Source organism: Pygocentrus nattereri, chromosome 9 (assembly GCF_015220715.1).
Source record: "Pygocentrus nattereri isolate fPygNat1 chromosome 9, fPygNat1.pri, whole genome shotgun sequence".
In the NCBI taxonomy this organism is placed as follows: domain Eukaryota; kingdom Metazoa; phylum Chordata; class Actinopteri; order Characiformes; family Serrasalmidae; genus Pygocentrus; species Pygocentrus nattereri.
Window position 1 is genome coordinate 12,871,455 of NC_051219.1, and position 12,774 is coordinate 12,884,228.

At 38.6% G+C, this 12,774-nt stretch overlaps 1 protein-coding gene across 7 annotated transcripts in view; it reads right to left on the bottom strand.

Moving 5' to 3' along the window:
* LOC108435569 (AP-1 complex subunit sigma-2) overlaps window positions 1-12,774 on the bottom strand; it is a 49,540-nt gene that overhangs the window by 26,977 nt on the left and 9,789 nt on the right. For all 7 annotated transcript variants that reach the window (XM_017711498.2, XM_017711496.2, XM_017711499.2 and 4 more), the window contains exons 3-4: window positions 3,010-3,118; window positions 1,119-1,256 (exon numbers count right to left, since the gene is read on the bottom strand). In XM_017711498.2, the coding sequence (XP_017566987.1) occupies window positions 1,119-1,256; window positions 3,010-3,118 (247 nt within the window). The remainder of the gene's footprint in view (window positions 1-1,118; window positions 1,257-3,009; window positions 3,119-12,774) is intronic.

Below are 12,774 nucleotides of genomic sequence, written 5' to 3' on the forward strand. Positions count from 1 at the left end.
AGTTTACTCAGTGAGTCAGCTTGTAGAGCTGCAACAGTTCCAGACCTGCTGGTATGAGCTCTACAGTTCTATGGCAAGAGAGGGAGAACGAGAGGGAACAAGTAAGACAGAGCAAGAGAGTGCAGTTATTAAAGCTCCTTGAGGCTGCTCAAATTAAAAAGTCCCCCCACAGAGAAATCACCTCACCCTCACACCATGCAAAACGCTGCCCTGACAACTAATGAGACAGCTTGAAAATCATACCATGAAGACAGCATGAGGGAGAGAGAGAGATAGAGAGCTAGATATAGAGAGAAAGAGTAAGGAGTGGAAGTGGAAGTATAAAGAGAAAGATTTTAAGATGTCTAAATCAGAAAAAAACATCTGTTGGAAGCTTGGATTGATGGGAAGGGCTTAGGGCAGAGATTTGGAGCTGGAGCCTTTTAGAGGAGTTGTTGACATGCCTTTGGGTTTAACATCAAAGGTTTAAGCCTTAATCCTAATCCTGTTTCCAATGCCAGTTAGCACAGCATTCAAAAGACTATTTCATCAACAAGCCTACTTATCTGTTTCACTGCAATCCTTTATGGGCAAGTTACCAGATTGAGTGAGCAACAGGGCAAAACATTTAATAACAAAGAGATTTTACACAATATGTCATGATATATATGACAGTACATCATTTTTTTTGTCTGAGGTTTGCTAAACTGGAACACAGTGGACCAGCAAAACTGGACTTCTACTGTAAATACACTGATACGTTTCCTATACTGCACAACACTGGCTCCAATCTCCAATTAACCAGGACCAATTATGGACTCCTGGAAGATCTGCTGACAATAGGGCAAAACCTAAGACAACTATGCCACTTGGGAGCCCTGTATAAATTCTTAATGAAGCATTGGTGTCTTGTGTTCAGCCAGTGCTCTTTAAGTACTGATGATACCCATGACACACTTAGAAAAGCTGATTATATCATCATATCACCCACCCCTACTCATCAGGCACTCAACATATCCACTAATGTTAGTAGTACATGATAAAGAGCGATGGATAAAATGAACTGCTTCAGTGATGCATGTAGTAGGGTATAGTTTGAAAGAGCAGTGCATTGTAAAGCATGGTCAGTACTAGTTTACCTCCTGCAGCAGGTCGGCCTGCTCGATTGCCTTCAGGACATTCTTCTTGGAAGTCTCCTGAGCCTCTCCACCCAGAAGAAACTCATCCAGGATGAAGTACGCCTTCTCAAAGTTAAAGATGATGTCCAGCTCACACACCTGCAGAAAGAAGGAAACACTATCTTGACTTTTAAAAACATACCTTAGCTAGCAACCAAAGAGCTCCTTGCCTCCTCTACTTTTGTTCACTTTAGATAAACAACATTTTTTTTAATACTGTATTATTTTATTATAGGCAAAAAAATGTTTTGACAGTTTTATGCTAGAATGGAAGTTTTACATCAGTATGTGTTAGATAAACTGTAATGAGATTACTTATTAAATGACTTAATTACTATTACTTACACTTATTAAACCATAATTACAACAGATAGAAGCTATCACCATGGCCTCTGTCCTTGCTGCAAGATGCCAGTAACATATAAATAATTTACTCTGAGCCTAAGTTACTTTAGCTTTATCGTTTTTTTATTTTGAATTTTGGTTATTCTTCTTTTGACTTTTCTGCAGTGTAGCTGATCCTCTATATATACTGGATGCCATTTTGCTAGACTTACATTTCCTTTTATTTATTGAATGTTGTACTTATTGTCTTTTAACAAGATGGTTGTAACAGGTGTCAGACTGTCCTGTGTGGTTTATCTCTTGACATGCTTGATGCCAATAACACGCGCTGTCCAGCTGTTTTATCATGTGCTTGCGTAGTGTTTGCCATTCTGTCTGCTGCCTATCACTTTAACTGCATAACTTTCACAAAGACTTACGTTACACACTTTCATATACAGACCATTCTACCAAAATGGTTCGATCTGCAGTTCCACAGTACAAAACTATATTTAAAAAATCCTAGTCTTATTACATACTAAGCCTTATTATTTAGTAACTACAGGGACTTCAGTGCTAATTGGTTAAGCTATGCCTAAGTTTCAGAAGTGTGTATTAAACCTTTGGGCCCAGTGGTGGGCCCTGACCATTTTAAGGGGTTAAGTTTCAGACCTTCAATATTAAATGAGATACTAATAAGCCCCCACCTTTTCATGTCACTACTGAAGCACATAGAGCTTTAGTCCACAGGAGTTTCATAGCAGGTAATGGGACTTGTTTTGAAGTAAATGTGTCCCAAATTCTGAAAATCAGTGTGTAACCTTAAGAATATCTATAAGCATATTTTCTGCAGTTAAATAAACTTCTTTTATGCTTTGTTGAATATTTCTATGATTATTATTACCTTATTAGTGGTCAACTATTGAAATTTGTGTTTGCTAGTCATGTACCGGCAAAAACAAAATTAGCTCAAATAAATTAAGGCATAGGGCCATTCAAAGCAAGTCTGAAGCCCAAGTTTGCTAAAAGTCCAAAAGTTGTTTTTATTTATTTATTTTTATTGCTTTTTAAAGGTCTTACAACACAAATATAAAATAAAACATTCAAAGACAAAAGTACTAAAGCAACAACTACAAAATACAGCCTTATAATCGAATCGTAATCAATATGCAAATAAAATAACATGAAAGGAAAATAAAGAAATAAAAACAATGAAAAATCAAAACATTAATATAAAAAAAATTTATAAACATCTAAATAAAGGGGAAAAATAAAAAATAAAAAAGTGGGGGGGGGGGGCTATTGTGCGTTCAAGAGGGGGTGGGGGGGTACCAAACCTGAAAAAGGTCAAAATGTGTTTTAAACTTTGACTTTGAACCAATACAGTAGAATGTATTCTGCTTCACATCACATTACTGTAACATACTGTAACAGTTATGTTCAGTTGGTGAATAGAGTTCATCTGAGCACTCGTGTAAAATGTGTGGCTTTAAAAAATAGCAAGAAGTGAACAGCAAAAGACACTTACACTGCCAAAGTATTTATCCAGCAGCTCAACATAGCGATGAATGATCTCCAGGGTGATCAGCTCATTATCCTGGTCCTCAATGGCACAGCAGAAATACAGACTGGCATATCTGTAACATACACACACACGCTTTCATGAGGTTCATTTAAACAAACAGGACTTTCAGCATGGGCATGTCCTATAGAATGTCATCAAGACACATAATCGTGAATAATAGAAAATAATAACTGTAATTTCCTGTTACATGCCTGAAATTACTGAGTGCCTTACTCCTGTTAGTCTGCTGCTGCTGTAATACTGTGAATTTCCCCGCTGTGGGACTAATAAAGGATTATCTTATCTTAAATTTGATCACTACTTTTGAAATATGAGGCGTATGAATGATAACTCTTTAATGTTATACAGCTTCTCAGCCATATTTGAATCATATACAGTTCTATCCATACTCTATACCTATGTAAGATGTGTTATTTTTTCCAGCCGCACAAGTTATTTAGAACCTGAAGCTGTGAAGATGTACAGTACTAGCACCATGTTAGAACCATTTTGGCATTTATCTGCAACCAAAAAGATTTTATATTATTGAAAACAGTTCCAAACATTCAAGTGGGGTTCACAAACTTCTGAACAATCTAGTTCTCTATCTATTCAACACAACGATTATCAGCTGGTTTATACATTTGTATTTTACCTGGCTGAAGACTACAAAGCAAACTACCACACACAGTAACTGGCTGACTGATTTTCACTGTGTTGTTTAGGCTTCAGTACTGCAGGTCTGTTTGAACAAGCTGCATTTCCAAAAAGACCAGAGCATAATGTTCAGTTTTACATGGTGGAGTGTTCTCAGAGATACTCGCTCTACCATATAACTATGATTGCCATGCTTTCAGAAAACCAGGCCAGGATGAGTTGAGCTGCTTACTCCTAGTGCCCCAGCATCAAACGCTGTGCTGGGATGACCGTGCAGAATTGGTACAGAGAAATGCGGCACACTGCTTCCTCATAATGCCAGAGCAGGGAGCGGGTATGTGTGTCATCCAAAAGAGTAAGCACCCCCCTCATTTCAATTCTAAGCAAAAGTATGCACATGCAAAGATTCTCTCTCTTTCTCTGTCTCTCTCTCGGTCTCTCTCTCTCTCTTTGGTGATGTGTAGAATGTGCGCAGTTGCTGAGCAAGCACTTGCACTCTTCGAAATAAAAGTACTGCTGTTTTTAGCACAGAGAATATTCACTCAACTCTGTGGAACAGGATGCCAGTGCATCCGGCCTCCCTACAGAGTTTGTTGATCGTGTTTTTTTTCTTGTGAACATGAGATATCAACGCTGAGTAATCATGAAAACACTGATTTAATTGGATGGAATAACCATTCATTTTCTAATTTTATTACTTTATATATCATGTAGGTGTTAATCAGTCAGTGTATGTGTATGTCTGGTTCTCGGGTGGTTCAGCTGTCTTTAGCATCACTGTTTTCACCTGTGACTTGTTAACTCTGTGTATATCAATGTACTTGCACAGCCATTGTAAACTCATAAAATTGCAAATTAAAAGTTATAAAGCAGCTGAGGAAGTAATGAATACAATGGTAAACTCAGGCAAATCCCACATTATGCCCATTTATGACTTGTGACATATCACCTTCCCGTATGTTTAATGATGCTATAGAAACCTAGCAGACCAAACTGGCCAAGAATATGTCAAGTTAATGTTAAACATACCAGCAATTCTGAAAGCAACATTTCTAAAATCCACAACAAACAGCAGTGTTCCTGCCTGGCTGTCATTGTATTTGTATTGTGAACCACATCACTGGTCCATCACACTAGATACATGTATTTGCTGATACACAAAAACTGGTGGTTGCGATTGGTTGATATCACAATTTTCCGACTTTATGAGTTAACAAGGATCATCTGAATTGAAAGCCCCATAGGTTTCCTTGGTGCTTGTGAAGATTTGTGAACTGAGCCATGACGTATTTCTTTATCTAGTGTCTTTTAAGTCTTGTATTTTTGGATCCTTGTCTGACTGTTGTTTTATTATTATTATTATTCTGATTCTTATTTATTTATTATGATTCTTATTTATTTCATTATGCACATTTTAACCATTGGTGAGGACTTTTCACTGTGTACCATGAATAGTTTTGATGTTTGGAGAGATGCCACAAATGAACTATGTTAATTCACCTCTTGCATGCTAAGAATTATATATATAAGAATTATATAGTTACATTAAACCAGTTAACTGTTGAAAGAGATTCTACCATATATCAGTTTTGTGGCATGTGCGGGTGCATGCATACGACTGACTATATTTGTTGTGACTGGGGCAAAATAATACCAATAATATTAATTTATATAGCGGTTTGCATTTTAGTTGAGAAACATGGTGCTTTACATGGAAAGACTTTGAAATTTTTGAAAAGGTACCACAATTCTAACTACATGGTAACATGATTACATTACGTAGATAAAAGTGGAGGACAGAGTTGCTTACTTGTTCAGGGTTAGCAAAGTAATTTTTGCATAAATTATATCTTGAGTATTTAGGTTTCCAAACACCAAAAGGCACTGGAACTCCATTTGAACTGTTACGATGTCTCATGTTCTATCATGCTCTATTTTCGCTTTGTATTTGTATGCTGTACCAAGTTCGGCCAGTTTCCCATACATGAACTAAGCCTGGTCTTGGAATAAATTCCAGAGCCAGTGGTGAATGATCCTTGGAAATTCTTATTAGGCTTAAACTTAATCTGGGTCTGGGAATCTATGTCTGGCTTCCCACAGATGGAAATGATGCAAAGCATCTTGAGATATTTTTATACATGGTCCTTGACGAAATAGCCAAACCAAACCAAACCAAACCAAACCAAACCAAACCAAACCAAACCAAACCAAACTCAGCCTCCTGCCCTGTTATTGCAGCACTAGTGCATGCAGCTATCAGAACATCCTGCTGTTGTGCTGCAGTGGCTGTTTTGTGTGCTGTTGTTTTGTACTGTTATAGGCAGGAGTGCTGATGCTGGCTGCTGGTGATTAATTGTTTACAGGCTGTAAGGCTCTAAGGGGTGCGGTAAAGATTTCTGTAGCAATGCCGCACAGCTCCAGCCCTGGAGGGCCACATTCTAACACGTGTTGGTGTTTCCCTGCTGTAACATGCCAGATTTAACTCATTAGCTAATTACTCAGGCAAGGTGTATCGGACTCTACATAGAACTCTGCAGTGCTGTGGTCCTCCAGGACTACATCCCAGCCTATGGTATATGTCAACAGGATTAATGAATACCTGCAGCATTTACACTGAACATTCTGGAGATACTATGCCTTCTAAAGTTTCATTTTAGCTGGTACTTTTCAAGAAAAAAAATAGTTAACACAGAACCTCTATTCAGAAATTCTTTTGCATATTTAGCTTTGACACGTAGCTTCATGTTCATATTATTGCAGGTTTAAACACCTGAAAGGTTTGAGTGCTGACGAGTATTGACATCACAACAAGAACACAACAGATATTTGTCAGTTGTTCCTTTTAGCATAATTCAATCAAAGTCATTCAGAGTGATTTGGTGTGAAATGCTGCTTCGTAGAGAAACCTACAGACTGATTTCTTTACAATCAAGGTAAATTAGCAAATTTTTTCACTATCCATGATGACCAGTGAACCTACATGTGTTTTCAGAGTTGTTATATGAAATGCTGACAATGGAAAAGTGGTGAAAAAAGTAGTTTTTACTGGACACTATTTTGCCTTGCATGTACCACAGATTTTGAAAAATAGACGTGTTTTTGACATTTTTGGCAAATCAGTGGAATCAGTGGAAACTTATTTTGCTATATACATTGTGTTTACTTACTAAAAACATCCAGACATGCTCTGAGAGTCTATATGTAATATTAAGTATATCCTTATATATAGTTAAGTTTAAAGCCTAATGTTCTATTGAAAAAAGGAATTTAGAAATTCTTCCACAGATACAAATCTCTCAAACCGTGGAGTCCAGACATCTTCTTGCCCTTTGGTACTCCCTGCTGCAGCTGATTAAGGGCCAGAAGTGAATTCAACAGCATGTCCCCAAATTAAGAACAGACCTAGTTGACCTCGGGATAGTCCCCGAATGCTACTTACAAAACAATAAATATTTACTGATTAATTGGCTTTGGGATGTAGATGCTCTCAGAGACTGGTAGATGCTCTCTTACACCCTCTCCATAGCCATTACTGAAGAATCTTGTAATAAGAAGCTTTGGGTCAATGTTTAAAGTAACAGAAGTTTCCCATTACCTCACAAGGACTTTATCAGCCAAGATAGCCTCATTGTTACGTTGGCGCTACGAGGCTAGTGTAGCTATCCACATAAGAAACCACATACGCAAGTCTATTTGAGATTATTCACCTCAGTTATGAGTGCAATGCTAATTAATGGGTAAAGCTTCCATTACTTTCATTAGCTACATTAGCCTTATTTTCCATGCAAAAGTAAAGAAGCAAGACATCAGACACCAAACATGCTATTGCTAATGAACTACATTTAGGACAAGGGGATCATTAAATAACATAAATTTGATTTTAAACTAGATTTGCTTAGGACTGCATTGTGCCTGAACAACATTACTTCAGGTTAAACTCAAGACTACCCTGAAATGGACTAGTTAGGCCACTGGTGAATAACTAGCTACATTATATTCCCTCACTCTCAGATCAGGACATCAAGAGACCAACAGTAGTCAGTAGATGAATAAAGGAGTTCTGGTCTAGCAGCCTGAGTCATCTTCAGACAGAAGCACAGAATGTGTTGGAGTGCATTAACTGCTTGTTTTTAACGCAGTATCTAAGAGACAGAGAGGGAGTGCAAGTGCGATAGGTAGAGATTGAGCTTTTGATCTGCACTTGGCCATTCATCTTCAACAGTGCTGCAGAATACCCTCAGCCTCCAGAGGAAAACCATTCAATGTGGCAAGGCTGGGAGGCAAACCTATTGATCTAGCAAATTATCGAATGCCCTCCATGCAAAAAGGAATTCATCATATCGCTGCAGTAAGAACCAAAGCTGGGTGCATATCTGATGATGTCTGCTCAGCATACACTTTCAAAACAATCTTAGAAATACAAACATACACATTTTTAATAACTTTAGCCCCAATAAGACTAGCCATACAAATGTCATAAAGGAGATTGCCCTACTACATTAAGCCATATTCACACTGTCGAAGGAAAAGGTTTTCCACTGCTTAAACAGAGCTGTTCTTTCCAACCTGTGTCCAACGCATGCAATGCACAAAGCACAGTGACAAATGTTGAACTTTGACCCCACTGTGCACTGGCCTTTTTTTTCACATTTTGCTGCCGCTGGAAAATGGAAAACATTGATGAAACTAATTAGGTCTACAACTATCCAATATTGCCATGTTCAGATATTAAATATTATCTGAAATATTCCAATATTCTGTAAGAATAAAGAAACGCTTAACAAACTAAATGGGAGTTCTTCTTTTTGTTGTTGTTATTATTTTACACTGTTATGTAGCTTAATAAAAACCTAGTTGAAATGCTACAAGGTAATGAACAAACATAAATAATTATTTTCATGGAAACTTGCATTAAAATGCTAAACCAGCAATCCTGCCCAATCTGGCAACCCTGAATAGGTTCTTGGCTCTGTGAAAATAGCAGTAAGAGGTGCAGGAGAGAAAAACTGCTTTTTAACCACAATCTCAAAAGAAAGTCAAATGTAGCGAACAGGGGAAAGGCAGTTTAATCTGCTCAAAACAGCTTTACACTGGAACACAGAAGTCAGCCACATCAAGTGGTGCGCTCTGAATAATCCTACTGCTCTGGACAGCTAGCCCACACACTAATTTATTCTCAGTGATAACTGAAATGCTAGCTAGCTAGCCATCAATCTGGAGCAGTAGAAAACTTAGCTGGACAAACACCATGTCTAATTGCATGAGCTCTGCAACTGTGCCAAACGGCAATCTCCAATGACTGTGGTGTGCAGAGCTGCAAGCATTTGGCTTGACAAACAAACTTTTGTTCCCCAACAGAAGCGCGTGGGTTCATAAAAGTGGTAATTATTCAAATGGCTTTTCCTTTTTCAAATACTTTGATTATCAAATTTGTTAAATATTATTGCCTTTTGCCCAATGACACCTGGGATAGGCTCCAGCATCCCCCGCGACCCAGAGGGAGAAGCGGCTTAGAAAATGTGTGTGTGTGTGTGTGTGTTAAATACTATTGAATATTTGGAATAAAACTAATATCTTGTATTTCAGCTAAATAAACACAGAGAAGACAGCTGCATGGAGAAATATAAGGGATAATTGGCCTAGTTACAAAAAGTTGGTTAAGTTACAAAAACACTGTTTGACTCTGCATATGTAGCCGTGAGATAGCTTGCTAACATTAGCCCTATATGCTAATATTCTCATGGATGTACACAGCTATGAGCAGCTAACTTTAAGCAGTAACTTGCACATAAAATGGATAAAACTAATAATGTTTTATGATTATATAGTATGTTGTTTTGCTTAAATATGCTATGTGCATATGTTGAACTGAAACAGGGAAGTTTAAAAATAACCTCGATCGGTACCTCGATTGTGAATTCTACTAAACAGTCAAGAAGATGGATACTCAATGTAGGCCGCACAATAAAAGCATCAGTTTGTTCTTCAGGTTAGCCTGCAGTGCTTACACACATGCCAAATCAGCCATTTGGCCTCGCTGAGCTCAACATCCTACTCCTTTTTGCATCTTTCTCTGATGTGAGTTACTCATGCTATTGTGATTTGCGTGGGCCACTGAAAAAGGGAGGGTAACAGAAACTTGGGCAAGCTTTCTACATACACAACAACTTATAAATGGTGCTTATTTTTGTACCTTATACTTTGTTGGTGTACCTTCTACTTTATAGGAGGTACAAGTATTTCAACAGACTCTACCTCAAGTTCAAAAGAATGCACATTTCTCCAGAATTTGAAGAGTAAAAGGCAGCTAAAGCATTAGCACAGAGGAGACAGTAAGTGCAAGAATATAATGCATCCACTACGTTTCACTTGCAGCCATTTCACTCTAACTGAAAGCTGCTTTTATTTCAAGACTTCAGTACCTGAATCACTTCAAGTGGCTGGACAAGGTCAACTGGGCTAACAGTCCCCTTTTCCTGGCTATTCAAGACACCAACCGCAACGATGGCAAATGGTTTCTTTGGTGTTTTTTTGCTTGGCTTTGAAATGCTACTAGAACAGACTGAGCCAAACCAGAACTGCCTCATGCACTGCAACATCTGATGTGGTTTAACAGTGTTTACAGTGACTTATGAGCCGGATCTTCTGACAGCATTTGATCCAACTCAAGATGTGAGGAGCAAGAAGGTGTGTTACTGTCAGGTTGTGGAGACGATATGGAACCTAAGGAGCAGGCATCTGCAGTCTGACAGCTTTGAGCAGAGAGCTTTTTTTTTAGGAAATAGGAAAAAACACCTCTAGCTTTAGAGAAACAGTTTGATGAAAAGCGAGCTATGAGGCTAATGTAACTAACAACTAAAATAACTTGTGAACAACACGTATTTGCCTCACATTGTGCCAAATTATTAAGTAATTGTCACGATTGGCCCCTCCCAGTCCAGTCCATGTGTTCGTGTTGTTTTGGTTTACCCATGTGTGTTTGTTTTGTTCCAGCCCCCTCGTTTCATGACTCCACCCATGATTGTCGCCACCTGATTTCTGCCTGTCCCTCGTTATCCCTGTTGTATTTGAGCCCTGTGTTTGCACTTGGTCTTTGCTGGTCTTTGTATTGGTCTGTTTTTACTCTGTTTGTACTGTTATTGTGGTTTGTTTCTAAGTTCTCAGTTATGTCTGTCCATCCTGAACAAAGGAAGAAAAAAAACAGTCAAAATTAGAGCCAGAATACAGTGTCAGAAACCACATGAACATGTCTGTTTGAGCTTGCTTAACAACTGAACATGTTTAGAGGCAAGTGTGGTGATTTAAGGATGTAGCTCACAAAGTAGCTACAAAGCTTCCTTTACTATATTAGCTACTAAGCCTGGGCGACAGAGTGATGTAACAGAACAGCAGCAGTGACTGACAAGTGAGCCGATGCCGATGCTTCAAAAATATTCATTGGGGGTTCCAAAAGAGAACTGACAGAAATCAAGAGAGGACTACTTTAAACAGCTTGCTACGTAATGTTAATTAACATGTGCACGTAATGTTTTGTTCACTTTAACCATTAAAACTTTTACTACGGTGCACTTCCTCCTTTTCTATTGGGGATTTCCCCAGAGTGCAACATACGGTCTGAGGAACAATCACAGCATTTTCTATGCCTTGTGTCTTGATGATTCAGTTAAGTTGTAAAATTCTCACAGGCGTCTACAGCTGAATGCCAGAGTGACTCTGCTATAATGATGGAAAACATTTAATATTTTAACAATCTGTAAAGCACAGGCACATGGCTTCGGAAGTCAGAGGTTTCTTCAGCAGGCTGGCTATTAGCATGCGAGTTCCTTTTGGTTTGGTGTTTCAAGCTGCATTACGTCACTTTTTTGATTACTGACAGAAGCAGCATCTCTGAGTGAAAAGGAAAAAAACAGGCTAAAATATGGTGTGCAAGTGTTGCTGCACGTCACCCTGTAAAACCAGAAATAATCATTTAAAAGTAAGAAGTGTCGGGTCGGGAATAATATGTTTTCACGTATTAACATCACACACTGGCTCAAAAAGAAAGTCTGGTTTGCTGTTTGGGCCTCAAATGCAAAATCAATATTAGACTGATATGATTAGATTTACTGACATTCACCAGGTTTTGATTGAGTTCTCTATAAATACTTTCAACATACTTGCAACCAAGTTAATCCATTTTCTTTAACAAGAAAATATTATTTTCACAATTTCTAGATTTTGTCCAGCGCGAAACTCAGACTTCAGACACCAAACATACTTTTGAAGTGAAAGGACAATTGTGTATATTTGATTTTTTTGCCAAACTACTCCCTTAGCAACAAGCTAATTAGAGGGAAGATAAAACAGCAATCTCAAAGGCAGGGCTGCCAACTTCTTGCTCTGACCACATCTGTGACAATTCATTTCAAACAAAACATTTTATTATAAACCTATAAAAAAAAACAGTATTACTGCCAAGTAACTGAGAAAATATTAATAAAGCCTGAAGTTTGTCACCAAAGTATTCCTCTAAACCAATTAGTTTGATCACAAGATCACAACTAAAAGTCGCTCTGCGCCACTAACCCAATGTTAAATGGCTTTCCTGCCGTGAGCTCAATGGGCCGAATGCTAATAGCAACCTGCGGAGTTCACGGAGGTCACTGGCAGCCTGTCAGAGCTCCTCAGCAACAGATCAGGGACTGGACCTCTGGCAGTGGGTCACAACCTGAGCAGAGTTCCAGATAGGAGTAGGGGTGAGGTTAGGACAAAAAACAGTGAGTCCCGATTACAGCGAGTGAGGGAGGAATTTCACAGCACAGGAAATCTCCTTCAGCCAGAGAACAATGATAAGCAGGCAGCCTCGGCGGACACGGCTTGATCTGGAGGGGATTCTCCCTTTCATCTCTCTCTTCTTTCCAGCTGTCTGTCTCTCCTTTGTTCTTTTTTGCTGCCTCTCTCTCTCTTCCTCTGTCTTTCCTCTTGTCATTCCTAGTCGTTTTCGAGCAACTGTTTTTTTTTCTATTTTAGAATCTAGGGCTTTTTACAACATGAAGACTCCCTCTCTCTCTCTCTCTCTTCTCTCACAGTTCT